The sequence below is a fragment of the Naumovozyma dairenensis genome, chromosome 1 (assembly GCF_000227115.2).
Source record: "Naumovozyma dairenensis CBS 421 chromosome 1, complete genome".
Lineage (NCBI taxonomy): Eukaryota > Fungi > Ascomycota > Saccharomycetes > Saccharomycetales > Saccharomycetaceae > Naumovozyma > Naumovozyma dairenensis.
Window position 1 is genome coordinate 1,613,669 of NC_016479.1, and position 26,746 is coordinate 1,640,414.

General features: G+C 31.8%; 12 protein-coding genes and 1 non-coding gene across 13 annotated transcripts; 6 read left to right on the forward strand and 7 right to left on the reverse strand.

Annotated features, from left to right (window-relative positions):
* Positions 1 to 140: 140 nt before the first annotated feature.
* Positions 141 to 3,653, reverse strand: NDAI0A07090 (uncharacterized protein; the record flags this gene model as incomplete). Its single annotated transcript, XM_003668058.1, has 1 exon — positions 141 to 3,653. One exon carries the CDS (start codon positions 3,651 to 3,653, stop codon positions 141 to 143), a length of 3,513 nt encoding a protein of 1,170 aa, XP_003668106.1.
* A 217-nt stretch (positions 3,654 to 3,870) lies between these two features.
* On the reverse strand, positions 3,871 to 5,928 carry PUF6 (Puf6p; the record flags this gene model as incomplete). The annotated part of the gene is made up of 1 exon (XM_003668059.1): positions 3,871 to 5,928. One exon carries the CDS (start codon positions 5,926 to 5,928, stop codon positions 3,871 to 3,873), a length of 2,058 nt encoding a protein of 685 aa, XP_003668107.1.
* Positions 5,929 to 6,441: 513 nt separating this feature from the next.
* ITR1 (myo-inositol transporter ITR1) lies at positions 6,442 to 8,250 on the reverse strand (the record flags this gene model as incomplete). Its single annotated transcript, XM_003668060.1, has 1 exon — positions 6,442 to 8,250. The coding sequence occupies one exon, from the start codon at positions 8,248 to 8,250 to the stop codon at positions 6,442 to 6,444; it is 1,809 nt and encodes a 602-aa protein (XP_003668108.1).
* A 774-nt stretch (positions 8,251 to 9,024) lies between these two features.
* SEC20 (Sec20p) lies at positions 9,025 to 10,428 on the reverse strand (the record flags this gene model as incomplete). The annotated part of the gene is made up of 1 exon (XM_003668061.1): positions 9,025 to 10,428. One exon carries the CDS (start codon positions 10,426 to 10,428, stop codon positions 9,025 to 9,027), a length of 1,404 nt encoding a protein of 467 aa, XP_003668109.1.
* A 371-nt stretch (positions 10,429 to 10,799) lies between these two features.
* On the forward strand, positions 10,800 to 14,354 carry VPS3 (CORVET complex subunit VPS3; the record flags this gene model as incomplete). Its single annotated transcript, XM_003668062.1, has 1 exon — positions 10,800 to 14,354. The coding sequence occupies one exon, from the start codon at positions 10,800 to 10,802 to the stop codon at positions 14,352 to 14,354; it is 3,555 nt and encodes a 1,184-aa protein (XP_003668110.1).
* A 123-nt stretch (positions 14,355 to 14,477) lies between these two features.
* On the reverse strand, positions 14,478 to 15,659 carry RSM28 (mitochondrial 37S ribosomal protein mS46 RSM28; the record flags this gene model as incomplete). Its single annotated transcript, XM_003668063.1, has 1 exon — positions 14,478 to 15,659. The coding sequence occupies one exon, from the start codon at positions 15,657 to 15,659 to the stop codon at positions 14,478 to 14,480; it is 1,182 nt and encodes a 393-aa protein (XP_003668111.1).
* A 269-nt stretch (positions 15,660 to 15,928) lies between these two features.
* MZM1 (Mzm1p) lies at positions 15,929 to 16,312 on the reverse strand (the record flags this gene model as incomplete). Its single annotated transcript, XM_003668064.1, has 1 exon — positions 15,929 to 16,312. One exon carries the CDS (start codon positions 16,310 to 16,312, stop codon positions 15,929 to 15,931), a length of 384 nt encoding a protein of 127 aa, XP_003668112.1.
* Positions 16,313 to 16,546: 234 nt separating this feature from the next.
* NDAI0Atrna9Q lies at positions 16,547 to 16,618 on the forward strand. Its single transcript has one exon. It is a non-coding gene; the product is annotated as a tRNA-Gln (tRNA).
* A 195-nt stretch (positions 16,619 to 16,813) lies between these two features.
* IZH1 (PAQR-type receptor) lies at positions 16,814 to 17,806 on the reverse strand (the record flags this gene model as incomplete). Its single annotated transcript, XM_003668065.1, has 1 exon — positions 16,814 to 17,806. The coding sequence occupies one exon, from the start codon at positions 17,804 to 17,806 to the stop codon at positions 16,814 to 16,816; it is 993 nt and encodes a 330-aa protein (XP_003668113.1).
* Positions 17,807 to 19,432: 1,626 nt separating this feature from the next.
* ERG24 (delta(14)-sterol reductase) lies at positions 19,433 to 20,764 on the forward strand (the record flags this gene model as incomplete). The annotated part of the gene is made up of 1 exon (XM_003668066.1): positions 19,433 to 20,764. The coding sequence occupies one exon, from the start codon at positions 19,433 to 19,435 to the stop codon at positions 20,762 to 20,764; it is 1,332 nt and encodes a 443-aa protein (XP_003668114.1).
* A 439-nt stretch (positions 20,765 to 21,203) lies between these two features.
* CDS1 (phosphatidate cytidylyltransferase) lies at positions 21,204 to 22,517 on the forward strand (the record flags this gene model as incomplete). Its single annotated transcript, XM_003668067.1, has 1 exon — positions 21,204 to 22,517. The coding sequence occupies one exon, from the start codon at positions 21,204 to 21,206 to the stop codon at positions 22,515 to 22,517; it is 1,314 nt and encodes a 437-aa protein (XP_003668115.1).
* A 587-nt stretch (positions 22,518 to 23,104) lies between these two features.
* YPK3 (putative protein kinase YPK3) lies at positions 23,105 to 24,712 on the forward strand (the record flags this gene model as incomplete). The annotated part of the gene is made up of 1 exon (XM_003668068.1): positions 23,105 to 24,712. The coding sequence occupies one exon, from the start codon at positions 23,105 to 23,107 to the stop codon at positions 24,710 to 24,712; it is 1,608 nt and encodes a 535-aa protein (XP_003668116.1).
* An 851-nt stretch (positions 24,713 to 25,563) lies between these two features.
* Positions 25,564 to 26,688, forward strand: ETR1 (enoyl-[acyl-carrier-protein] reductase; the record flags this gene model as incomplete). The annotated part of the gene is made up of 1 exon (XM_003668069.1): positions 25,564 to 26,688. The coding sequence occupies one exon, from the start codon at positions 25,564 to 25,566 to the stop codon at positions 26,686 to 26,688; it is 1,125 nt and encodes a 374-aa protein (XP_003668117.1).
* Between the last annotated feature and the right edge of the window lie 58 nt (positions 26,689 to 26,746).

Here is a 26,746-nt window from a genome sequence, read left to right on the forward strand (position 1 = left end):
GCAAAAGATTTAATAGAGTGCTTTATATACAAGGACGAGAGTTACAAGTGTACATGTGTATAATATGGTATACATAAGCTTACGAGTTATTTAAAAAGAATAAAGATGACACATAAGTGGTGACGGTAAGGGTGAAAAATTTATAGGTTTAGGTCTGGATTTGATTGAAGGTTTCCCTGCGTTGATAATGACTTCAAAGAATATAGTGGATCATCAATAGTACTTCTGATACCTCTTTTAACATCAAAGAAAGAATCATTATGACGAAGAGTGACTATACTATCTACTATTTTTTCATCATTTGGTTCTTTCCAATTAAATTCCCACCCACTCATTGAGAAAACACGATCAATATCAATTGATGAACCTTTGGTATATAATAAGTGTAAAGCTAGGGCAGCTAAAGTTGGGAAGCTGTTTTTGTTTTTCATCCAATATGTGAAATATCTTTTTGTTGCAGCTAACCCAGAACTTGGTGGTATAGAAATTGGTTCTTTTAAGTATCTTATAATTTCGTGTTGTGGGTCAACACCGCTAACTAAAATTGGGAAAGATCGCGAGTTTATTGCTAAATGTTGGTCATGTGGAGCAGTAATAATAGTACTAGAGTTGGTTCTAATGTTATCTACAGTATGAAAATAGTTTTCAGTTTCATTCATTATATCAGAATATTGTAGTAACCAATTGATAACGTCACTTAAAACTCTAGCGTTAGTTAACAACCCAGAATTATTAGTTTCAGTTAATTGTTTAGTGAACGATAATTTTGAAAATGGATTTAGAAAATCGCAAATGGATATCAGTAGATTTTCAGATAATAAATTTTTAAAGAAATTTTGGAATTTATATTGATTATCCAAGATAGATTGGATGATTGCAATCTCCGCAGTGTCAAGAGGATTATCAATCATGAAGCCAAACATGTCATTATCATCGTTAGTAACTACTTTTGTCACTATAATGCTGCTTAAAACCTTATAATAGTTTATAATATTGTAGGATGAATACAAAGTTGTAATGATGGAATTCGTATGATCGTAATTTGTTGAAAGGATTAATTGATAAAAGGAATTCAAAATTTTGGAAATGAATTTCAATTTCTTAATAGAGTCAGTCGAGAATTTAAACATTTCAACATATTCAATGGGATATGAGTTGATCATTGTTTTAGCAAAATTTTCAATCAAGGGCCAATCCTCAACAAATCGATGTAACAAGATTAATTGGCTCATTGGTTCCATAGGGTCACTAACTGGTAATAATCTCTTAACGAAGTTTAAATATTCATTTTTCAATGATGCAACGGATCTGGTATGTCTCGATAGTTTATTTAATTGATCAAATAATTTTGGTTCTAATAAATGTAAACTATGGAATGTGTTTTTCAAAACCATGGAAATTGTTGTTTTAAAACAATTAATATTAAAAAATTTACTTGAAATATTTGAGATTAATTTCTTATTGTTAGCATTAGTTGCCAATTTTTGATAAAGTTCATCACCTAATGAGAATTCATTATAATTATTCTCTGAAGTTATTGATAAGATTTTTGATTGAATTCCATAATAGTTGAAAATTTCTAAAATTTTATTTGATAAGGAATTATTTAGAAATTCTTGATTAGAAACATCGATAACTCCCAACACAGCTTTACATTGCGTTTGATTATGATTATTCTTAACCATGGTGTTGGCCAATCTATTCTTCATTGGTTTTAATTGAGTTAAATTTGGAACGAAATTAGCCAAAATGACCATATACTTTTGAGATGGTAATTGAGACGAGGAAATAGTTGGGTCGGTCATGTCATTGTTTGAACGAATACCCAACGTAATGGACACTAATGAAGATTGGAGTAACGCATTTTTAATTGACAATTTAAATAATTCAGTTACTTCAAAAAGATATCTTTTAATAGTCACTTGCTCCTTCATTGTAATTTGTTGTTCAAAAATATTCAATCTATAACCTAATGAGAAGTTTAATGATTGATTCATTGTGAAATGATAACGTAACTGTTGAAATCTTTTAGTTTTCAGTAGTTTTTCTAGGGTAGATCCTACTATCATTGCCTTTGTTAATACTTTTCTTGGATAATTATTGGTATTAATGGTACTATTATTATTGGATGAAGGGGACGGAGATGATAATGAAGAGTCTGATGGTGAAGAATTTTTTTTGATATCAGAGTCTGGAACACTCAAAAATTCGTTACCTGTATGAATACCTATATGTTTAGCTGCATTCCCCGTTGAACTGGAAGTTAATAATAAAGAATGTTTACAGAATTTACAAATTAAACAAACTTGATAACCATTCTTTAAGAAAACATTTTTACTTTGCGGTAATCTGAAACATTTAATCAAAATTTTGTCATAAAATTGTCCAAATTTTGATATTTTCAATGTTGCTTCAAATTGTGTTTGAACTTCCATTGGTGTTGTGGAAATATCTATTGGATTAAAAACTGTGCCCTTCTTGTCTGTTATGGCTAGAGCTGCGTTACTTGATATTGCTTGGTTATTATCATCATTACTGTTACTGTTATTACAACTGTTATTAGAAGCAGTAAAATGTGGATCTGATTGGTGTTGGATTATTCCTTCAAGAAGTTCGGCAGATGTAGGAGCCGTTGAGTTAGCATCTTCATTCACACTAGTATTGAACCGGCTAGAATTATAAGTGACGTTGTTTGATGATGTCATTGGAGATGAAACCGAGACTTTAAAATCGTTAGACGAAAATTCCACATTAAAATCGTAAGAACTGAAATAGGAGCCGGTTTTGTCATAAAACGAATCCAGGAAATTCCATAACCGGACGTCAATATCTTTATTTTGAGATATTTCGGAAGACAATTGCTCTAAATCTACTTTTGGTAAGTGCAATGTTATATGAGGTTGTTCCACATTTCTAGTGAACACGATTTGTTCTTGTTGTTCATGCATTTCAGGGAGCCGGAAAGAAGCATCGTCATTATTTTCGAGAGTACCATCTACGATATCATTTGAGGTTTCCTCCTCTCTTTCTTCATCGTTTTGCTGTGGTGCAGCATGATCGTTGCTAACTTCATGACTTTCCTCATCGTCTGGTTCATTGAAAGAAGCCATTAAACTCGTATCGATATTAGCATTTTCGGTATTACTTACATGAGTTGAGCTGGTATGAGTACCTTCGATAGCAGTTGCAGTGGCAGAAGTAGTGCCAGTAGTAACATTAGTTGTAGCGGCTTCGATACTATTAGCGAATGTAGTCGCAACATCGTTGACGATATCTGGATCCACTACGTCAAGTTGATGATCATCACTGTTCTCCCCATTACCAGCAGAATCATTTAATCTTTGCCTTTTGGATGGTGGATCTTCAGAAAGAAAATTGTAAGAGTTATCTCTCTCCATCGTGTAATGAATTGTTTTGTTTTGTTTTGTTATTATTTTGCCACCAGTATAGTATTCTATATATACATAATTGTAAACTACTCTTCCCTTAACTTGTGGATACTTCAAGGATACTCCACAGGTTTTCTTTCTTTGGCTTTTTGTTTTCGTCTTGTTTATTTTTCTTGATATGTCTTCCTTCTCTCTGAAATATCTGGGCCAAAAATGACGATTGTTTCGTAAGTGATGATAATTACAACCGCTTTCCAAATACATTTCCAAATTGTTTCTCTTCCGCTTACTGTTTCTCGTTAACCGTAGGCAGAGGATTGTGCCAAACTAGCAAACCCTGTTCTGTGCGGAATTCATAGTAGTGCCAGTCGTCTCCATAGTTCGTTAATTGCAGATTTTTGTTATTTATATGGTACAAAGTTCTCTCTATTTGGTTGATATAATAAGCTAATTAATTAAGTATTCATGATTCTTCTGTTTTTTATTTCAATAGTTTCAATAACAATTGAGCACCCTTGTTATTTTCATCTTTCGTGGCATCAATCCTACCCTTGATTTCTTCTAAATCTCCTATCAATTGATCGCCTTCTTCTTTATCATTTAATGCTTCATATAATGCTACTACAGTAAAGGAACTATCAGATGTATTGATCCATTCTAGAAGATTGGATGAATCAATGATATCCTCATAAAATCTCTTGGCGAATGGAACACCTAATCCTTCTACCTTTTCTAATGGTTCCAATTTCTTATCTTTATTATTCCACTTACCACCTTGAATCAATGATTTTAATAGTCTGGTAGAATATGGTCTATGTATTGGATGAGACTCTTCTGAGATATCACCTTTAAAGGATGTAATTATACGATCAATAATTTGAACGAAAACAGCTTTATCCTTCTCACCTAATTGTTCATACAATTCATCATTAATTAAAACTTCTGAAATAAATTGACTACCAAGATTTTCTGAAAGAATCTCGGAATAATATTTGGAAATAGTCTTCAAATACATTGGTGAAAATTTATTTAACAATTCTTGTCTCTTTTGTGATGTTGGTTTCTTAGAGGTTAATTCAGCCATGGCAAGATATTTTGATAACTCCTTCTTCACATTGGGTGCAAAATATTTACCGTTCAATCCTAAAAGAATATAAATCCATGGTCTTCTACCATATTTATCAATTATGAAATCTTGTAAATGTTCCTTAACAGATGGTCCAAATGATTTGAATATTAAAACTGTATCATCAACACATAATAAGAGAGTAATGAAAACTATATTACCATGCTCATTCTTAATTAATTTCTCAGTATGATCCTTCAAAGCTCTTACTAACAATTTTCTTTCTTTCGCGTTTGCCTTAGCGATTAATGTACATGCCACTTCTGAACCTTCTGGTGTATGAACTAATTCTGCAAATTGTTCATGTAATAATTCAATCATTTCGGATATTTCTTTATCATCTGCAATTTTAACAAATTCCTTCATGGCAGCATGTAAGATTTGGAACCCAGTGGATCCCTTTTCAACGGATGCTGTAATGGTACCGATCAAATTTCTGGAAATAATATTTCTCTTTTCGATACTAGATTCACAAACTTGTTCAATTGTAGTTCCACTATGCTTCTCTCTAAAGGCAGCATATTCAGCCCCCCAAAATTCCCTAACCATTTGTTGTCTTTGTTCTTGAGTAGCATAAAGTACATATAAATCTTCCACAACGTATGCACCTTCACGATGTCTCATTAATTTTCTTAAACAACCATGTAATTCATTAATGATAACTTGTCTTGAATTTTTAGAACCATAATGTAATAATTTAACTAAAAGGTACTTACCATATGCTGAAGTTGCTAAAACATAATATTTACCCTTTAATGAATTAATAATTTGTTCACGACGAGCTTTAGTAGAATATTTGACTAAAGTTTGAACGACACGGGAAGCATCATGTTTCATCACTAAATCAGATATACAATTTTTGGATAATTCCCAAATTTCATTGGATAATTTTTCACGAACTTCTTTAGGTAATGGTGGTGTATTTACACGTAATTTTTCCCATAATGATTTGATATGTTGAACTTCAATACCGGATTTTCTTTGCATTTTTCTTTCCTTTAATAATTTTCTTTGTTCAGTATGATTATCTGAGGTCGATTTCTCACCATCTTCAGTCCTTTCTCCGTCTTCATCTTCTTTGTCTTGGTCTTCACCTTCCTCATCATCGTTTGATTCTTCTTCATTGTTATCTAAATGATCTAAGTCATCTTCGTTGACATCAGAAGCAGATGAGACAATATCATCCAATTCATCAGCGTCATCATCATCAGATGATGATTCAGAAGCAGAACCAGAACCAGAAGAAGCGGAATCATCGTCTAATTGATCCAATTCATCTTCATCTTCATCTGAAGAAGAAGATTCAACTGAAATTTTAGCCTTCTTATTTATTGATTTTTCATTAGAAGGACTTGAACGTTTCTTATTATTATTCGATTTGTTATTGAACTTCTTTGTAGTAGTTGGAGCCATCTTTAACTCTAGGTTGCGATTGCTTTTGGTTTCCTTATACTATATATATGATACTCGAAAATATGTTTATTACTTACTTCTTACTACTATTTTTATTATTACAATTGCCAATCGCATCTCATCTCATCGCATAATTAAATTTTCCTGCCTATACGTAGATAATTTTTCATTATATTTTTTTTTTCTTGAAGTTGCACGTGCTGGAAAAAACAAAGGAAAATTTTTGCGGAATCGTTCAATACGGTGACAGGACAGACGACGGAGGATTCATCACACGTAAGGAATTTAAGTGCGACGCCTGTCGACAGCAAGTCTACCTAATGATGATAAATATTTTTGGTATTATGATTACACACATATATTTATTTTCATTTTCATATTTATTTGCCCGCTGGTGGCTTAGTACTTTTATCTTATTTAAATTAGAAATTAGGAATGTTATTTTTTTTATGTATTTTACTTTATTTTATTTTATTTTATTCTATTCATTGTCATTCTCTTCTTGTTTTTCGCTCAATCTTCAATGACTTCTTCAATAACTTCTTGAGTTGGTTCAAATTTCGTATCTTTAGAATGATTCATCTTAGCGACTTGTTGTTTCCTCTTCTTAGCCAAAGCTTTCGAAGCTTTAATATTAAATCCATCTTTCAAAATACTTTGAACTTCTTCTAATTCCAATCCTGATAATTCAGGATAACAGAAATAACAAAATACAGTAGATAAGAAAGACACCCCCGCAAAGAATGCAAATGTCCCCGTTGGAGTAATATTTTGTAACATAGTTAAGAAAGTAGACGCAATGACAAGGGAACCTGCCCAATTAGTTGCAGTAGCATATGAGGTACCAATACCTCTAACATTTTGTGGGAATAATTCAGATTGTTGCCATGGAACAGTACCGATACCTAAAGCGTAAAATGCAGCAAATACAATGATAAATACAATGATGACGATCCCCCATGATGTGAACCCTGAATGTGATACGACCGCTTCATTACCAACGAATTTAATACCGATGAAATGGAAAGCAATGGCACAGATTGCTAATGCTACTGTCATACCTGGTAGCCCAATTAATAAAATATATCTTCTTCCAATTTTATCAATGGCGAAGAATGCGATAAGAGTGAAGATGAAATTTGTACCAGAAACAATGATGGAAACAGCGGATGAATTTGAGAACCCGACAGTTTCAAAAATTGTACCAGAGAAATACATTAAAGAATTCCAACCTGTAAATTGTTGAATAGCTTGTAACCCACATGCAATAATTAAGGCTCTAAAATTAGCAGGATTTGTATGTAATTCTTTGACAGTATTCCAAACTCTAACACCAGCGTTTTTACCAGGTATAGATTGATTAAGCATAGCTAATTCTTCCACTTTCTTTTCAATAATTTCATCCGATGTATCTACATAACTTCTTCTCAAAACTTTCTTAGCCATTTCTAAATTCCCCTTCATAACGTAATATCTTGGAGTATCAGGTAAAAAACAAAAAAAAGTGAATTGAATAACAGTAGGGATCAAAGACAATCCAACTAAGATTCTCCACCCATTATGAACTTTATTCAACCCAGCCCCACAACCATAAGCTATCAATTGTCCTCCAGTCAACCAAAGAGAATTAATAACAGTCAATCTTCCTCTAATCATCTTGGGAGCGATTTCACTAATAAACAATGGAGAAATTAAAGATCCAATCCCGACACCGAACCCCATGATCAATCTTCCCGCTGCCATTTGCCAGAATTTATGAGCAGAGATTTGTAAGATGGCACCAATGATGAACATTACGTTGGAGAACATTAAACATGGTTTCCTACCGAATACATCAGCTGCTGTACCTGCGAAGATACTACTGATAAGGGCACCTAATGATGTTGCTGCGGTGACTATTTCCTTGTCACCGTACGATAGGACTTTGTTATCTAAGTCTGTACCTATGGAGATTAATGCACTTGATATGTAACCTGTGTCATAACCAAACATGAACCCTGAGATTGAGGCAACGAAAGTTAGGGTGATGATGAAGGGAGAAATTTTTTGGTTGAATGTGATTATAACGGATGTATTGTCTTCATCGTTTACTGGTTTGATTTGGATTCTGTCGTCGTTGTCTGAAGCATTTTCATAGTCAAATGATGTGGTTGTTTGTTTGTTTTTCATTTTTTTGGTTGATTCTTCTTGTTCGTTAAGGAATTCTTCATAGTCTGTAGTTGGGCGTTGTTGTTGTATTATACCATGACTTGTTCCTGTGTATTCTTCTTCTTCTTCACTTTCATCTCTGAAGGATGGCGGTGGAAGCGGAGAGACTACCATTTGTTGTCGTCAGTCTTGGTTTGTTCGAGGAATATATGGGTAGAAATTATGACAGGGTCTATGGCACTTTATATTGTGGATGTATCCTATTGTATTTATATACAATATGGAATACACTGTTTCTCACAGTTACCGTTTTCTCTGCATAAAAGCATAAACATAAGGTATGGACGTTGAAAAAATAGAATGGACAGCGGGGCGCGTTTCGCGATGAAATTTTTTCATATTTCTTTGAAATGTGAGTGGAATGTGAAAATGTTATGAGAGTCTTATCCTAGCGAAGCGACGGGCGGCGGCGGTTAACTGTGTGTTTGTGTTTGTTTGTTTGTTGAGTGGGCGGGCCGCGGATGTGGTGTCTAAAACCGGAGTGGGGGTCCCCCGCGCAGGCACCACTCTATGTGGACAGGCATTACCCGGTGGATACCCGTTGGTTTGTTGACAGGTATTCCGGAGAGGGGTCCACTATCCCTTCTCTTTGTATTATTTATAGCCGCCGAGGTGACTTTACGATTTATTTCACATGCTCTTTAATATGTTGACTCGGAATACAGACGATAGTCCCCTAATAATAGCACTTTCATATGCTTGCGACTTGCGCTTCGCTTACCTCATGCAATAATAAATAGTACATACGTACGTACGTACTATTCTTGAATACAATACATGCGTCACAGTTCTATATGTCATATTCATATGCTAAGGATAGTCAAGTACAGAGAATGCATACAATACAGGCAGGTTATATGAAGTTATGGACGTGTCTATGAAAGTTGTCTAGAGCTCATCATGGTAATTGTAATCCCCGTATTGGTTTTCCTGTTGCTGTTTTTGTTTTTGTTGTTCTTGCTCTTGTTCCTCTAAGATACGGCCCATGGCTTCGTTTACTGCATCCTCTAAGGCACGATCTGTATTACTTTCGAAATCTTCTTGATTTTGAAATTGAGAGTCATCTGTTGTCTCAACAATGTTATTACTACCTGCTGTAGTAGTAGTAGTAGTAGTAGTAAGAGAGGTGGTTTCAATGGATGTAATCATAGTAGATATCACACCACTACTTTTATAATTGGAAGATTGTATTGAAATAATTGAGGGTGATATTGTCATGTCGGCTTCCTCTATTGAAGATGCTGTTGTTGCTGTTGTTGTTGCTCTGACTTGCGCACTTGATATTATGCTATTTTCCGTACCCTTACTACTGCTCATCTGTTTACTAACTAACCCAATGGTTAATAAAATACTCTTGAAAAATTTGAATAATAACCAAAGAGACAATTTGATAGGTAATTTAAAAATACGTCTCCATAATACCCAAGATATACAACAAATTAAAAACCCCAAAGCAAAATAAACATCCCTTTTCTCTTGATGAGAGGCCTTTTCCAATGTCTTAACCAATTTATTCGTACTATGGAATATACTTTCAAATTGTGTATATTTATCATCAATTGTCATTAAATATTTGGTCTGTTGCTTTAATTCATCCAAATTTAAATCACTTTGTAAAATCCCTGATTGTAAAATTTGATTACTCTTAATTAAATTATTGGTCAATTTCTTTGTCGTTTGTAATAATTTATCCTTCGTAGTTATCATAGTCGTCGTTCTTACAGTCCTTTTCCCATTATTATTCTTATTATTCAGGATTCTTGTATCATTCTCATCATTGTCGTGAGAATTACAATGTAATTCAATACAAGCATCCCTTTCCATATCTTGTGCATTAATCATATCTAAACGAACTTTTTCAATCAATGTCTTCATATGTGATTTATATTGTACAATCCAATTAATCAATCTGATTAGATTATCCAAAACATATTGTGTCTCATTATCATTAACGGTCATCAATTTCAATTTAAATAGTAATGATAATTGACCATTTAAGTGATCAGAATCAAATTGTAAAAACCGTATATTGGTAATATCATCACCACCACTACCACCACTACCATTCATTTTCCTACCCATCCTCGCTATACTACTGTTATTAATACAAACAATAATACAATTCAAAAGAGATTCAAACTTCATTATCATATCATAACAATACTCTTCTTCTTCTTCAACGATGTTCCTCGTGGAATCGTTATCGCCATTCTTCATCATTATTTTGTCTAGTATTTCAAACATCAAGTTTTGTAATTGATTCAATTCTTCAATATATACACTGGCACTCATCTTTGATCGTATCGTGTTCTTTATTTCCTTGATTTGAGAGATTTGGGTTGCTATCACAATTGTTAGAATAAACTACATTAATTAATGTCAGCTTGTTCAATAAATAGTTCATGTTCAGATGAAAACTCGTTCGTTCGCTATAAGTATCTTTAGGGTAAAAAACAATGCTGGGTTTGCGCCCTAATTGTACCTATCAATTTTGTACCCCCAATATATTAGGGTCCATCTAAACATTATTAGAATACGAATACGTAGATTTTTGAATCAATTGAACTGAATTTAAAGGGAATCTGTCTAAATAATATTGTTTGCCACTTCACCCAAACAATCAAAAACAAGATAATATATACCATAAAGTTTTGCTCGAAATAATGAATAATGATCATGATCATGATCATGATCACGATAATAGTGTTACCGACACAGTGACGGCTGAAGCTTCTTCTACTGCGTCCGGCAGTCAATCACATGAGGAACATAATGATATTAGTACCGAGACGATTGAAGAAGAAAATACCATGATATCGACAATTGAAGACAGGAATATTGATACGAATGATAATGATAATGCAAACAATAATGAATCCAAATCTCAAGTTGAAGAAGCTACCGAAGATCATTGCGATAACGGCGACAATGAATCATCGCAAAAATTAGAATTAGTTATTAACGATGACATCACGAGTAATAAGACCACGGATGGAAACCTCGAGCAAGAAATTCTTATTTTTGAAAAAACTACATTGTTGAAGAATTTACCTGCAGAATTACATTATACTTGTTGTGACTGTTATGATCAACATATTTATTTAGGTACAAAAACTGGTGATCTTCTACATTATTTTGAAATTGAACCTATGAATTATATTCTAATATCAGAAACTAAGTTAAATAATAATACTAACTCTGAGAACACCTCTTCCAACATCACAACTAGCAATACTGCCTGCATAGATAAAATCATTATATTACCTAAGATTGAAAGAGCTCTAGTATTGGCTGATGGTAAATTACATTTGTTTTTATTACCTGAATTTGCTCCAACTCCGAATACAATGTGTTTACAAAATGTTGAAACAATTGCCCAATATAACTCTTCCCCTACTACTGCTTCTTCTTCATCATCAAGTTATAAAATCTTTGCCTTTTATAAGAATAAATTTGATTTCATTAAAGTCACTCAAACAAACTTTATGTTATTAAAATCATTTAATATTCCAAATATTATCAAAGCATATTCACATCGATCAAATTTAATGGTAGCAAGATCAAATAATTATGAACTAATAAACCTACAAAATTTTGGAAACACCACCAAAACAGGTACAAGTACAAGTACAAATACAAATACAAATACAAATACAAATACAAATACAAATACAAATACAAATACAAATACAAATATAAATGAGAATATCATCCCATTGTTTAGAATAAGTGAAACAAATGGACATTCTTTACCTCCAATAATTGAATCCTTCAATAAGTCCGAATTCATGGTTTGTTCTGGTGGTTCCATAGATGATAATTCCATGGCTTTGGTGGTAAATCATAATGGTGATATAATTCAAGGTACAATAATACTAAATAAATTCCCCAATCATCTATTGATTCACTATCCTTACCTCTTGGTAACTTATCCAACTGATCCAAATCATATTTATATTTATATGTTATTGAATCCAGAAAATGAAGAATCAAAATTGATTCAAAAATTACGAATAACAACCCATAACGATGCTAAGGATAATAATGATGAAAAGCAAGCGTTCGAAATTGTCAAGACTTTTAAATCGTTCGCAAATCCAAACCCAAATGAAAAAGATAAATCCGAACTTGTTGAAAAATTAAGATTGATACCGTTAATAAATAGGAATAATGAATTAAATATTGAAAGTGAAAGAAATTATATTCAACAATTGATTAAACAAAAATCCAATCTTATCCTATTTGATAATAATAATCATGATATTTCAATTCTTTTCTTCAAATCACCATTACTTATATCGAATCTTTCCAATAAATTCGATGAAAGTCAAATTGAATTGATTGATAAATACCTAAAAAATACTAACAACAACAATACGACCAATAATAATAATGATAAGTATAAAAAAATTGAATTTAAATTCTTAACCTTACTACAATTATTATTGACACTACTACATTCAAAAACAATCGATGAATTAATATTATCAAGTTGGTGTTTTAAATCAAAATTAATTGATATACGAATACTATTTTATATACTGGATTTGAAATTATATGGTAATCTTTGGATATTTAACGGATTATCATCATTAATTAATAATTTGAAAATTTTAAAGTTGATTCATAAATGTGATATGGATTTATTATCACTTTTAAAATTTATTAAAGCTAAATTACAAAATTTAAATGAAAAGGACCAAGATAGTAGTAGTGGTAAAAAAAGGAGTATGACAATCCCAGATTTTAGAAACACAATTAAAACTATTGATATTAACATCTTGTTAACATTGTTATCTTTAAAAGGTAGTTATAATAATAATAATAATAATAATAATAATAATAATAACGTCATCGATAAAATAGATATTGAGTTTTTTGAATATGAAAATTTGGAAGATATTATTAACGTAATCATTCAAGAAAAAAGTAAAGAGGAACATAACGAAAGAGAAGAGATTATTTTGGACAATTTATTATTAAAATGCTATCAAAGAAGGAAAATGTTTCTACAAGTGATTGAAACTTTCAAAAATCAAAATCGTTTAATGGATCTTTTCCATTATATTGAATGTAATATTAATGAATTGATATCTCCATCCAACAAAGAATATAATAATGAGATGCTTATGAATGATTTGATGTTTATTATAATTAAAGAAAATGAAATTGAAAGTGAGAACAATCAGTTTATATCAAAAGTTATTAAACTTTTAAATTCAATAAATATAGATCCTCATCAACTTATTTCCAAAACAGCAACACAAAATATGGACGACGAGGGTAATGAAATGAATATTAAATTGAAAGTAGCCATAGTAGAAGAATTGGGGATATCCAATAATGATGATGATAAAGGATTTTTAATAAATTACTATTTAACAAAATTGGAAGAAACCATATTAAATGATGAACTTTGGGTTAAATTTAGTAGATTTATTAAAGAATATAAAGATGATTTGAATTATAACAAGATTAATATTGGGGATTTTTTGAAGATTAAAATATCTTATGATAAAGATTTTGCGAAGTTTAATAAATTTTTAAAATCAATTAAGAATTTATTCCAACATAATGGTTCTTCTAACCTTGCTAATGAAGACAGTAATAATAACAACGATGTTGTTAACAAGAAGTTAAAACAACAAATATTTAAGGAAATCGAGAAATTTGATAAAAACCATATCTTATATTTAATATTCCTTAAAGAAATATTAGAAGCAGGAAAAGAAGAAGATGTTTCCGATCTTCAATATGATAGTGAAACTCACCTTGATATCTTATTGAAATATAACGATTATTTAAGTATTGAATCATACCTTACATCTACCAATTTTATGGAAGTTTTAACACATTATATTTCAATGTCAGGGAAAGAAAAAGTTGATGCGAATGAACATGAACTCCCGAAAGGGGAAGGTACATCATCGCCATCATCATCATCATCATCATCCCCGTTAATAATTGAAATAGTGGTATTATTTTTGAAAAGAAATAATCAATATTATAATGATGATTATAATCAATTTATTAAGATATTACATATGATACCTAGAAGTTATCCATTAGTGTCATTATTTGAAATAATTTTCCAAATTTTAAAAGATGTTGATTTTAAAGAAAATGAAATTGAATTAAAGAAGGCACTATTAAAAAATGAAATTATCAATATTAATGACATGAGGACGAATTTGATGAGAGATGATGAAAAAAATTGAACTAGCATTATAGACAAAGAGATAAATGTATATACTTTCGTTTGCATATAGACTAAAAAGCATTTATTATTATTATTTCATTTATATTTACAAGTAAACTGGACATATATATATAAGGGGAAATCATGAAGATGGAGGTGGTGGAGAAGGTTTTGTGTTTGAATTTGGAAGAAACATAATTTCAGAAATTGGTTTTAAACCAGAACAAACATCATAAAGTAATGTTTTCACATTATTATCATTATTAATTTGAAGTTTTTCCAAATTTAATTTAACAGTATTACTATTTTTCAATAAATCTGAATTTTTTTTTGTATTTGAATTTGTTAATTTATTAAAATCATTGAGATTATGATTTGATAAATTTGAATATTTCCCCAATACAATTTCATTGAAAGCATTCGTATCAAAATTGATCGATAAATTTTTAAATAATTTTTCTTTGGAGAGTTGTAATGATGATGCAGGTAAATATTTACCAAAATTTGGTGTATGTTTAACAGTTAATGATAAATTTTCTTGATTTTTTTTTGGATCAATTGTAGAATTGAAACCTAAATTTGGTGATCTATGAATAGGGAAATTTGAATCGTTCAATGTTTTCATTGCAAATTTAGTTATTTTTGATTTAGGAACATTATAAAGATTTGAAGAGTATTTTAATAGAGATAGCTTCGTTGGTAATTGAGGTACAAAATCTTTAGAATGCATCATTGCAACTTCAGTTTGATTCGCTGATTTATTTCTTTGTGTATTGAAATCGTTATTGTCCCCATTTCTCTTCTTGAATTTGAATAATCTGTTATTATTTCCTCTTGCTAATTTGTTCAATACTTGTTGTGTTCTTTCATTTCTTTCAATTGATGATTTTAGAATAATACCATCATTTTTGGTAACTACAGTTGAGTTTTCAGTTTTACTAATAATATTTAAAAGATCATTTTCCATAGAGGCATGGCTCTCAGTACCAGTTGTAGTACCATTTTTTGAATCATTAGATAGGATATCTAAGAATTCTGAACTAAATGAAGGTTTCTTGCTGGTTTGAATTCTTGGTTGAAGTTTTTTTATGGGTAGCTCATCAAATCTTTGTTGTCCTCTATTATTATCATCAAGTTTTCTTTTGTTTCTATTGAATTGTCGTCTATTAGCGGAGGAAGAGTGTTGGTCATAATCTTTCAAACTAGTTTTCCTTTTGGGATTCTTTGATGTTGCCTCTAGGGCTTTTGCTAATATATCACTAATGAAATCTTTCGTGATATTATTTGAACTGTACAAGACCCTTGAGTTCCTTATCGAAAGCATTATTTCTGATAGTCACTTGAACTTTATACACTCTTCAGAAGGATCCTATCACACAGTTCTTAATAGTTATTCTTGTTTTCTAAAAAGGTAATTGATTTTATTTAGTTTACAAAGGAAGATCCTTTAAAGGTTTCGGTTTCCCTCGGCGCAGATTATATTCAAACGGATGTAACGTTATATAAAAAAAGATGCCTTAAGAATTTTTATATTTTTACGTATTACATTTTTTTATATACAAGACGAAAATGAATAAATGAATAGTTTATGTATTACAGTCCCCCACAACATCCTCCTTCAACAACTCCCGATGTCAAAGAATTTCTTTTAGAGGCCTTTTTCAACGTGTCATTATCTCCCAATTCAATATCCTTATGTATATTCAAATGATATTTAGAATCCGCGACCGTTGTTTCTTTAACACCTTGTACCACATTCCTCTTTAATAAAATGGCTACTTCTTCAAGATGTTTAATCTCATGTTGTATTTCAGTCTCATTACTATTTTTTGTTGAGGAATTTCTCATTGCTTCACGCATTTGTACCCTTGACGCTACTAACATCCTTGTATCATTATTGAAGGCAATTTTAGTGGCTCTTAATCCATGTCTGTATGCCCTTAGAGCTCTAGTTTTTAACGGTGCATTTAGTATCATGCTGGCGTTTTAGTAGTTCCACGAGCTTCCCTATATGTTTCCTTTGTAATAGTGACAGTGATGGTGATAGTAATAGTAATAGTAAAGGTAATAGTAGTAAATCTGGGGTAGACTGTCTTCTCTCTCCCTTTGCAAATGGCCTTCAAACTTTAAAAATGTGGAGATTACGGAGGTCATGTGACAGGGCGGTTTAGTTGGCTGGTAACCAATCACGGTGTTCTCCCAAGTTCGTACGGTCCTATAGTGTAGTGGTTATCACTTTCGGTTTTGATCCGGACAACCCCGGTTCGAATCCGGGTAGGACCTTTTTTTATTTCTTTTGTTTTTGTTTTTGACCTCTGACATCCATCATATATGAACCACTAATAAGACAAAAATGCAATAAAAATGATACTTTTTATTCGTTTGATATTAGGTTAGAATGGTTGGAATGGTTAGAATAGAATATTATGAAGTCTATATAGAGATATATTTAGTAATATAATAACATACCCCTTTACGTTAATTTATCAAATGATGCATTAAACAATATGATTTGATGACAGCACCAAAATGACAAATGGAACCTAATACAACAAAAATATGGAAAATTTGATGAGAACTACCAAACATATCGAAATTTCCTGGTTTAAAAGTTTCCGGGATTCTAAATCCATACAATAGAGTTCCAATAATATAAAAGATTGCCTCTAATAAAACGAAATTTAATGATATTCTCTCCATGACACCCTTGTATCCAAATATATAAAATCCAGTTATCATGGGGATTAATCCTGTAAAACTAAATAACATGAAAAGTCCAGCTCTTAATGGTCTATAACTTGGTAAATCAAATTTTTCATTCAAGACAATGATGGAACAGACGATAGCAAATGAAAATGTTAATATTGTGAAAAATTTGAAATAACTTAAACGATCAAAATATCCAAAATATAAGATGGGGATGATGGAACATGAAATTAAAATGATTATACCGATGTAATCTAATTTACTCCAAAGAGTACATTGTTTAAAAGAATGTTGTTTTAAACAATGGAAACAACTACTTAATAAAAGACATGTAAATGCACCCAAAATGAAGATATTGATAACAATATAATCTATCACGGAAGTTGTGGGGAATTTAGGGATTGCAATGAAATTAATGAAGATGAATGTAAGGGAAACTATCAAATAGATAATTGATGGGATTAAATGAGTATAAATATTGATTGTTTCATTGTTTAGATAGAATAATGATTGGAAACAATGAATAAATGAATTGGTTTCTCGAACATATCCTGTTAAAATCTTATCGTTATCCTTTTGCCATTCAGGTAATTCGTCAAATTTGGAAAGATGTATCTTGCGTTTCCGTCTGTTGGTCTTAGGTTTCTGTGAAGTATCATTATCTTCGAGATGATTGGTTTCAAAAATTCCGCCTACTGAATTAGACCTTGAGCGAAGAAGACATGTTGTGGTTAAATTATCTAAATTAGTAGCAGTTGAAGCCATTTTTTTTTGTATGTTCAATCTTACAGTTTTACAGTGTTTATGAATATGCGAAAGTAGTTATGTATTTGAGTTAAATTGAGAAAGAAAATAAGAGATTAACGTAGCGCATAATCACGTTGTTTGTTAAATATATACAACTAGTCATCATTTGAGCTGTACGAATAAAGGAAATATACACACATTGTTTTTTGTCAACTTTCCAAACTATTACATACGTACATTGTTGTTCTTTTCCATGAACCGGAGTTTAATCGAAAAATTCTCAAGCCAAATTTATTTTGTTGAATTACTTTTTTTTTTTTTTTTTTTCTATTTTTTTCGATTACGATATCCTTTGATGACATGTTACCTAATTGGGCCATTTGCCGCGATTGAATGTAAATAAACGCGTGAAAACGGGTTTATATATTTTCTTTCCGAAATTTTACCCGGGGTGTGGGCGGGTAACGGAAGGCCTGGGCGGCTATTTTCATACATTTGCATTATATGGGAAGTAAATTATGTGCATTATGAATTTTATCTGCTGAGGATTGTTTTCTTGAAGGAGACATATTGGAAGGTATTCTTTGTATAATGAATGTTTGTATCTACGTAAATGCTATTAACTTTGACTGCGTTCACTGAAACTTTGTTATTTGATAATAAATGTGGAACGTTGATTATTTCCAGTTTGGAATAATACTAACTTTTTTCATAAATAGCAACGTATGTTTAGAATTATTATTTTCTTATTACATAGTCAATATACTGGATTGTGCCAACTTAAACTAACCCCATACAGGTATAAGGAACCCATTTTTACGGTCTCAAGTAATCGCCATTATAGGATAAGACTATTGAAAAAAGATGGCAATGCAAATGAGATTCAAAAGATATCCTAGTGAATATGGGCTTTATTAAAAAAAAAATCTTACGATGGATTGCCGTTTATTGTTCTTTACGTATATAATTCATTGGAGCATTGCAGGTTCCAATTTGTAAAAATAATTAGCAAGATGAAAAGATTGAGTAAGAATGAAGGACCTGAAGAATCAATAGGTAAGTTCGCAGGCATAAACATAAAAACTAAATGGTAACTCAATTCAGTTTCATCTTCTGCAACTTATATCTACAAGAAGGCAAATCTGGGTGCACGCTAATATCACACTAGTTCAAGAGGCTTATTCAACTTCATAAATGATATTTTATATAAGCGATTCATTTTGCCCTCAGATACGACATCTAGAGATTGATTAAGATATTTCTAATTTGTTTTCTCTGTTTAATGGCTTAAACCACTGGGTACTCTTCTCATTTTCGTAAAATTTCATGTTAACTTCGTTTATTTTCACCAAATGGGCGAGATATCGTTCATAACGTCAAGAACACGCATACCCACATACGATGGATGTACGTAAGGGAATTAATCATTGTTTGAAATAGAAGGACACAAAGTAATATAAACGTCAACGATATGACCGATCCCTTCTTATACGTACACTTTCTACTTTAGCACACACATATATGTTATATAATACTGTAATTCATCAGCTTCTATAACTTAAAGATTTAAGTTCCTTATATTACAAAGTATTTGGCTATCAAGTTCGTTAACGGATCCAAATAACGCACGCAGACTCCCGCAAGATGACATTGAATCCAAAGACCACTAAATTTGAATTTGGTGGGCCTCTAGGAGTCACCGTATTAACTATCTTCCTACCAATCTTATCAGTGGTATTAAATGAACTTATACGCTCAGATTATTACATCAAGGGTATTTTCCAAAATTTTTCAATCAATGAAACATTGAAAAACATCACTCCCTTCTCCTCATTATTACAATTAACTTTCAATAAACAAGTTTGGACATATTACTTAACTTGGTTCATCTCTTTGTTGGTCTTTGATACCATATTACCGGGGAAGTACATGAATGGTTGTGAATTAAGAGATGGTACAAAACTTACTTATAAGATTAATGGTATAAGTATGGTCACTTTATTAATTTTGATCCTTTCCGTTAGATGGAATTTAACTAATGGTACCATGCCTGAATTACAATTCTTATATGATCATATTTTGGAATTATGTCTAGTTACTATTGTATTTGCATTCATCTTAAGTATCTATTGTTACGCGGTTAGTTTTATTCCTTTGTTAGGGAGTAAAAGAAATGGTCAAGACGGCAAGGAAAAGGTATTAGCCGTGGGAGGGAACTCGGGCAACTTAATTTATGATTGGTTTATTGGGAGAGAATTAAATCCAAGATTTTTCTTTAACATAATTGATATAAAGATGTTTTGTGAATTAAGACCTGGTATGTTATTGTGGTTATTGATTAACTTGTCATGTTTACATCATCATTATTTAATGAATGATGGAGAGATTAATGACGCTTTATTGTTAGTTAACATATTGCAAGCATTTTATATCTTTGATGGCGTCTTGAATGAAGAAGGTGTTCTTTCAATGATGGATATTACTACTGATGGGTTTGGATTCATGTTAGCCTTCGGTGATTTAACTTTTGTACCATTCACATATTCATTGCAGGCAAGATATTTGAGTGTGTCACCAATCACTTTGGGTTATACCAGATGTATATTAATTTCAACAATAATGTGTATTGGTTATTATATTTTCCATTCATCAAATATGCAAAAATCAAATTTTAGGCAAGGGAAATTGGAAAATCTGAAAAGTATTCAAACTAAACGTGGTACAAAACTATTATGTGACGGATGGTGGTCGAAATCTCAACATATTAACTATTTCGGTGATTGGTTGATATCATTAAGTTGGTGTTTAACTACTTGGTTCCAAACTCCATTGACATATTATTATTCCATATATTTTGCTACATTATTAATGCATAGACAAATAAGAGATGAAGAAAAATGCCATGCAAAATATGGTAAAAGTTGGGAAGAATATCAAAGGAAAGTTCCATACAAGATCATCCCATATGTATATTGATACCACGAATTTACGTATATTCTTATGTATATATATATATATATATTGTGACGTTTATACTTTGTATCATTTTCACATGTGCCGTCCACAGCGATAGTGGAAACTTCAATGTGAAAAGTAAAAGTGAAAAAAAAACTAACAGTAAGACTAAATTGACAATATCAAAGAAACTGTAAACACTGAGAAGTTGTAGAATATGATCCTTCTTATTGCACTTGCTATATCGTCTATATAGATTTTTCAATTCAGAGAATACCTGTATTCATTTGTCTTTCATAAAACTTTATCTGGGCTTCTGTTAAAGAAAATTATTCTGAAAGAATTGGCAACGTCTGCGAGAATAAACTACGAACTGCGATCAGTATTTTATTATCCAATTCGTTCTATTAAGGTTGTTCCTACATCATAATATATTCCCTTAAATATCCAATAAGAAAAGATGTCTGAAGTCGAACAAGCTCCGGCAAAGGAATCCAAGGAAAGCATACCTTCTAAGGATACGATAGATACAACGTCAAAAGAACAAGATGAAATCACAACGACGCTTGCAAATGAAAGTAAAAAATCCAACTTCCTTGTAAGAACATTCTGGACTTTAATTATGATTGCAGGATTCTTCATCATTATTGGATCCGGTCATATTTGGTGTGTTATTTTAATCTTAGGTTGTCAAATTGCAGTCTTTAGTGAATGTATTGCCGTAACAAGTGCATCAGGCCGTGAGAAAAATCTACCTTTAACAAAGACTTTAAATTGGTATTTCCTTTTCACAACAATTTATTATTTAAATGGATTATCATTTTTAAGTTTTTTCCAAAGAAGACTATCGTTCTTTGAATATAAGATAATAGCCATCATTGCAACTAATCATAAATTCATCTGTTATTGTTTTTATGTCATTGGGTTTGTCTTATTTGTTTGTAGTCTAAGAAAGGGGTTTTTGAAATTCCAATTTGCATCGTTATGTGTCACTCATATGGCTTTATTATTAGTCGTCTTCCAAGGTCATTTGATTATGAACAACTTATTAAATGGTATCATTTGGTTCTTATTACCTTGTGGATTAGTCATTGTTAATGACATTTTCGCATACTTATGTGGGATTACATTCGGTCGTACCAAATTAATTGAAATCTCTCCCAAGAAAACTTTAGAAGGGTTCCTTGGTGCATGGTTCTTTACAGCATTAGCAAGTATCATATTAACAAGATTATTAACACCATATGATTATTTGACTTGTCCAGCAGCCAACGAGATTAATTCTAATTTCTTTACATTTGTTACATGTGATTTAAATCCAGTTTTCATCCCACAAGAATATAGATTATCACCTATGGTTTTCGATAAGATTGGAATTTCATCAATCACTATGAAACCAATATATTTCCATGCATTGAATTTGGCCACTTTTGCATCCTTATTTGCACCATTTGGTGGATTTTTTGCATCCGGGTTGAAAAGAACCTTCAAAGTGAAAGACTTCGGTCATTCTATTCCAGGTCATGGTGGTATTACCGATAGGATTGATTGTCAATTCATCATGGGTTCATTTGCTAATCTCTACTACGAAACTTTTATCAGCGAACATAGAATTACTGTTGATACTGTACTATCAACCATCTTGATGAATTTGAATGACAAACAAATTATTGAATTGATTTCCGTGTTAAATTCTGTTTTATTCAAGAAAGAAGTTGTTGGTGAAGAAACCTATGAGAAATTAGTTGACATTTATAAGTCAACAACAGCTTGAGGGGAGAAATAAAATAATATGTGTCACAAAAACCATCATATACCAGTGCATCATTATTACGCGAGACAAACACGAATCTATGTACAAATAAAAAGAGGAAGGGAACCAGACTTCTATATCAGTTGGCTCCCACAATATCGGGCACAATAATATTTGTGTTATATTATTTTTATTACGAATCATATCTCTATAGGTCTATATATATATATATTATATTATATTATTAGTGAAAGTTAACATTTTAGTTAATTATTAGTGCACAAATATATATATATATGTATATCATAAATTGTTCCTCCAAATCCGTATACTATAATTTTCTGGTCACCCACTTGGGTTTATTATACAGTGGTATGTCTTTTACTTTGCTTTTCGGAATTTTTCCAAATTATTTATGGACTGAGTGACACCTTTTTTCTTCTACGTATATGTATAAAAATTTCAATAACTGAACAAAGGAAGTGAAAAATGTATTTGACAAAGACGTCGACTCTCTCGCTATAGGTTGATATTATTATACAATCTAGTTAAAACTAGTCGTCGAGAAGTACATGTAATATAACCATAAACTGCAGTGTAACGGCATAATGATATTTGCTTTAGATGAAGAACTACAAAAATTAAACCTAAATCCATCAACGTCATCACCATCACCAGGAGACATCGAGCCCAATCTACCAACATTCCACAGGTCAGAAGTGGAAGAAACTTTGGAGACTGATGATGAATTAGATATAACAAATCCACCACATTTGAATGGACAGCCAATCCCATTTACTAGCTCGAAAATTGGGACAAGAAGAAGATCATCACGTATTGATAAATTCCCTGTATTGACCCCCACAAACGTTAAACATATTCCCTTAACATACGATCATAATGATGACGTAGTTGAAGAAGAATTAGAACGCTCCTCTACTCATATAGATACTTTAGCTATCCCAATCCCTAGTACGACAGAGAAGAAGAACAGGAAGAAAAGTGTAAGTAGAACTGTGCGTGATTTTAAACCTGTAAGAGTCTTAGGACAAGGTGCGTATGGTAAAGTTTTATTAGTGAAGGATAAGAGTTCAAGTAAACTTTATGCTATGAAACAATTAAGAAAGGCAGAAATATTAATTACACAAGATGTCACCAAGACGAAGCAAGAAGAAAATGAAGAAGATGAAGAGAAGAAGTTACAAAAGAGACTTGAAAGGACATTTGCTGAAAGATCAATTTTGTCTGAATTGGAACATCCAAATATTGTTAAATTGTTTTATTCATTTCATGATAATTCTAAATTATATCTATTATTACAATATATTCCTGGTGGTGAATTGTTTTTCCATTTGAAAGAGTATGGTACGTTGGATGAAACTACTGTTGCATATTATGCTGCTGAAATTAGTTGCGCTTTGAAATTCTTGCATGATAAAGGCATCGTTTATAGAGATTTGAAGCCTGAGAATTGTTTATTAAATGAAACAGGTCATTTAGTCTTAACTGATTTTGGATTGAGTAAGAAAAGTGTTTCACAAGAGGTTAATTCAGAGTTAAATAGTGAAGATACTGATACACCCACAGAACAAATAGGTGAGAATGTTGATACGCTACACTCGATTATCGGAACACCTGAATATTGTGCTCCAGAAATTTTAAAAGGGTTACCATATGATAGAAATTGTGATTGGTATTCATTAGGTTGTTTATTATATGATATGCTTTCAGGTAAACCACCTTATACTGGGGTCGATCATAAAGTCATCTTAAATAAGATTCAAAAGGATAAGACAGGTCCAAAAATCCCATTCTATTTAAGTGATGGTATGAAAGATATGCTAACTTGGTTGTTGAAAAAGGATAGAAGTAAAAGATGGGATGTTGATAAATATTGGGCACCAATTGCAAATAACAATAAGAAATTAAAGAAGAAAAATGGTAAAGAACGTACAAGTGATTTCCAAAGTCATTTCATCTTTAGAAAGATTGATTGGAACCTATTAGAATCTGGAGAATTACAAAAGACTACTATGGGTCCTATTGTACCAATTATTACTGATTTGGAATTGGCCGAAAATTTCGATTCTGAATTCACTTCAATGTCCTATGAAAACTTTGATGAAGATATTTTGAATAATGATACGAATTCCATTGATATGTTTCAAGGATTTAGTTATAAAGCAAGTGGAAGTTACTTAGAGAAGTATTTTTGAAACAAAACAAAAAAAAGATAGACTTTTCCCCCGCATCACACTTTAATATTAATATTCTTTAAAAGCCATGACTTCAACATAGAAACGATAAATTGGTAATATAAGCTGCCATAAGGGAGAGTAATACTCAATTGTAATATTACATTGTATTTATTAATAGAAATGAGAGAAATCCCTAATACAAAACCTATACTCTGAATATAGCTATTTATTTTTAAACAATTTTAGCACATGAGGTTATATTATTTACTTCCGAGAACTATGGACTCGAGTTCTGAAAATATGTTAAATACATAACCTCTATATATATTTTTAGTACGAATGGCAATATTAGATCACTGGTTATTCTTCTGAAGAAAAAGGGATACCATGCAGAAAGAAGATAACGTCTAGCGTACGCCTTGTCAGTTCCCTGCCAAATTTCTTACTTAGCCATCACAGCCAGAGAGCCCTTTTAAAAGGAGGAAAGATGTCTCTTATTTAAACATACGTCAGTTATTCTTGTAGGGTCAACATCACTCTGAACATGCTATTATCAATGGAGGAAGTAAACTGTTCTCTTGATACATTTACATAGATTATTGTTGGTTACATTATAGTAAAGCCCGAGAAATAGACCCGAAGGGCGAGTTAAAGGGAGACTTGGAGCGTATGATGCTCAAAGGATTATTTAACAATTGGGGTATAATAGGAACAGGTCAGTTAGCTATTCCCAACTTTCCCAACTTTCCCAAACATATCTGCCAATAAGTAGAAGCAAGATTTTCAAGAAAGGTACTGTCTCGATTATAATCAATTAATTATATCAAAAAACTAACAGAGGATAATAGCTTCAACAATTCAAGAGAAACATGTCTACTAAGATCCCCAAGACTTTCAAATCAGTAATTTATTCGACCCATAGCGTGGAAGATTGTGCATCAGTACTCTCAATCCATGAATATACCCCCAAGGAAGATCTCTCAAAATCAATCGTATTAAAATCCCTTGCGTTCCCTATCAATCCATCCGATATCAATCAATTACAAGGTGTATACCCGTCTTTACCACCCAAGACGTTAGAATATTCTACAAATGAACCTGCTGCCATTGCAGGAAACGAAGGTGTCTTTGAAGTGGTGTCAATCCCACCTGAGATGAATACTAACAGTATCAATGATTTAAATGAAGGTGATTGGGTTATCCCGTTATATGCGAATCAAGGGACATGGTCTAATTATCGTGTATTTAAGGATCCCAAGGAATTGGTCAGAGTGAATGGATTGGATCTCTATACTGCTGCAACGGTGGCTGTGAATGGTGTCACTGCTTATCAATTGGTGAAGAATTTCATTTCATGGGATATTGAGAGTACTGGGAATGAATGGTTGATTCAGAACGCAGGTACCTCAGGAGTCTCTAAGATGGTTACTCAAATTGCTAAAATTAATGGTATCAAGACTTTGAGCGTTATTCGTGATAGGGATGATTTTGATGAAGTTGCCGAGACTTTGGAGAAGACGTTTGGAGCTACTAAAGTTATTTCTGAATCACAAAATAATGATAAAGTCTTCAATAAGGAAGTTTTGCCTAAGATTTTAGGAGAGAATGCAAGGGTTAGGTTGGCTTTGAATTCTGTTGGTGGTAAATCAAGTTCATCGATTGCAAGAAAATTGGAAAATGATGCCTTGATGTTAACTTATGGAGGGATGTCAAAGCAACCTGTAACTCTACCAACATCTTTACATATCTTTAAGGGGTTAACTTCTCAAGGGTATTGGTCCACGAAACATAATAAGGAAAATCCAAGCCAAAAAATTGATGCGATTGACGCAATAGTTGATATGTATAAAGAAGGTGATTTTATCTCGCCAAAAAATGAGCTAGATATCTTAGAGTGGGATGTTAATAATGCATCAGATACTGAAGTCCTTGACATGATTAAATATGGTATTACTGGTAAGGGTAAGAAGAGATTAATCAAGCTAAACTGGTGAACGCGCACCTCTCTCTCTGCCTTACATTAAACATATCCATTTAAATATATTCCATAAC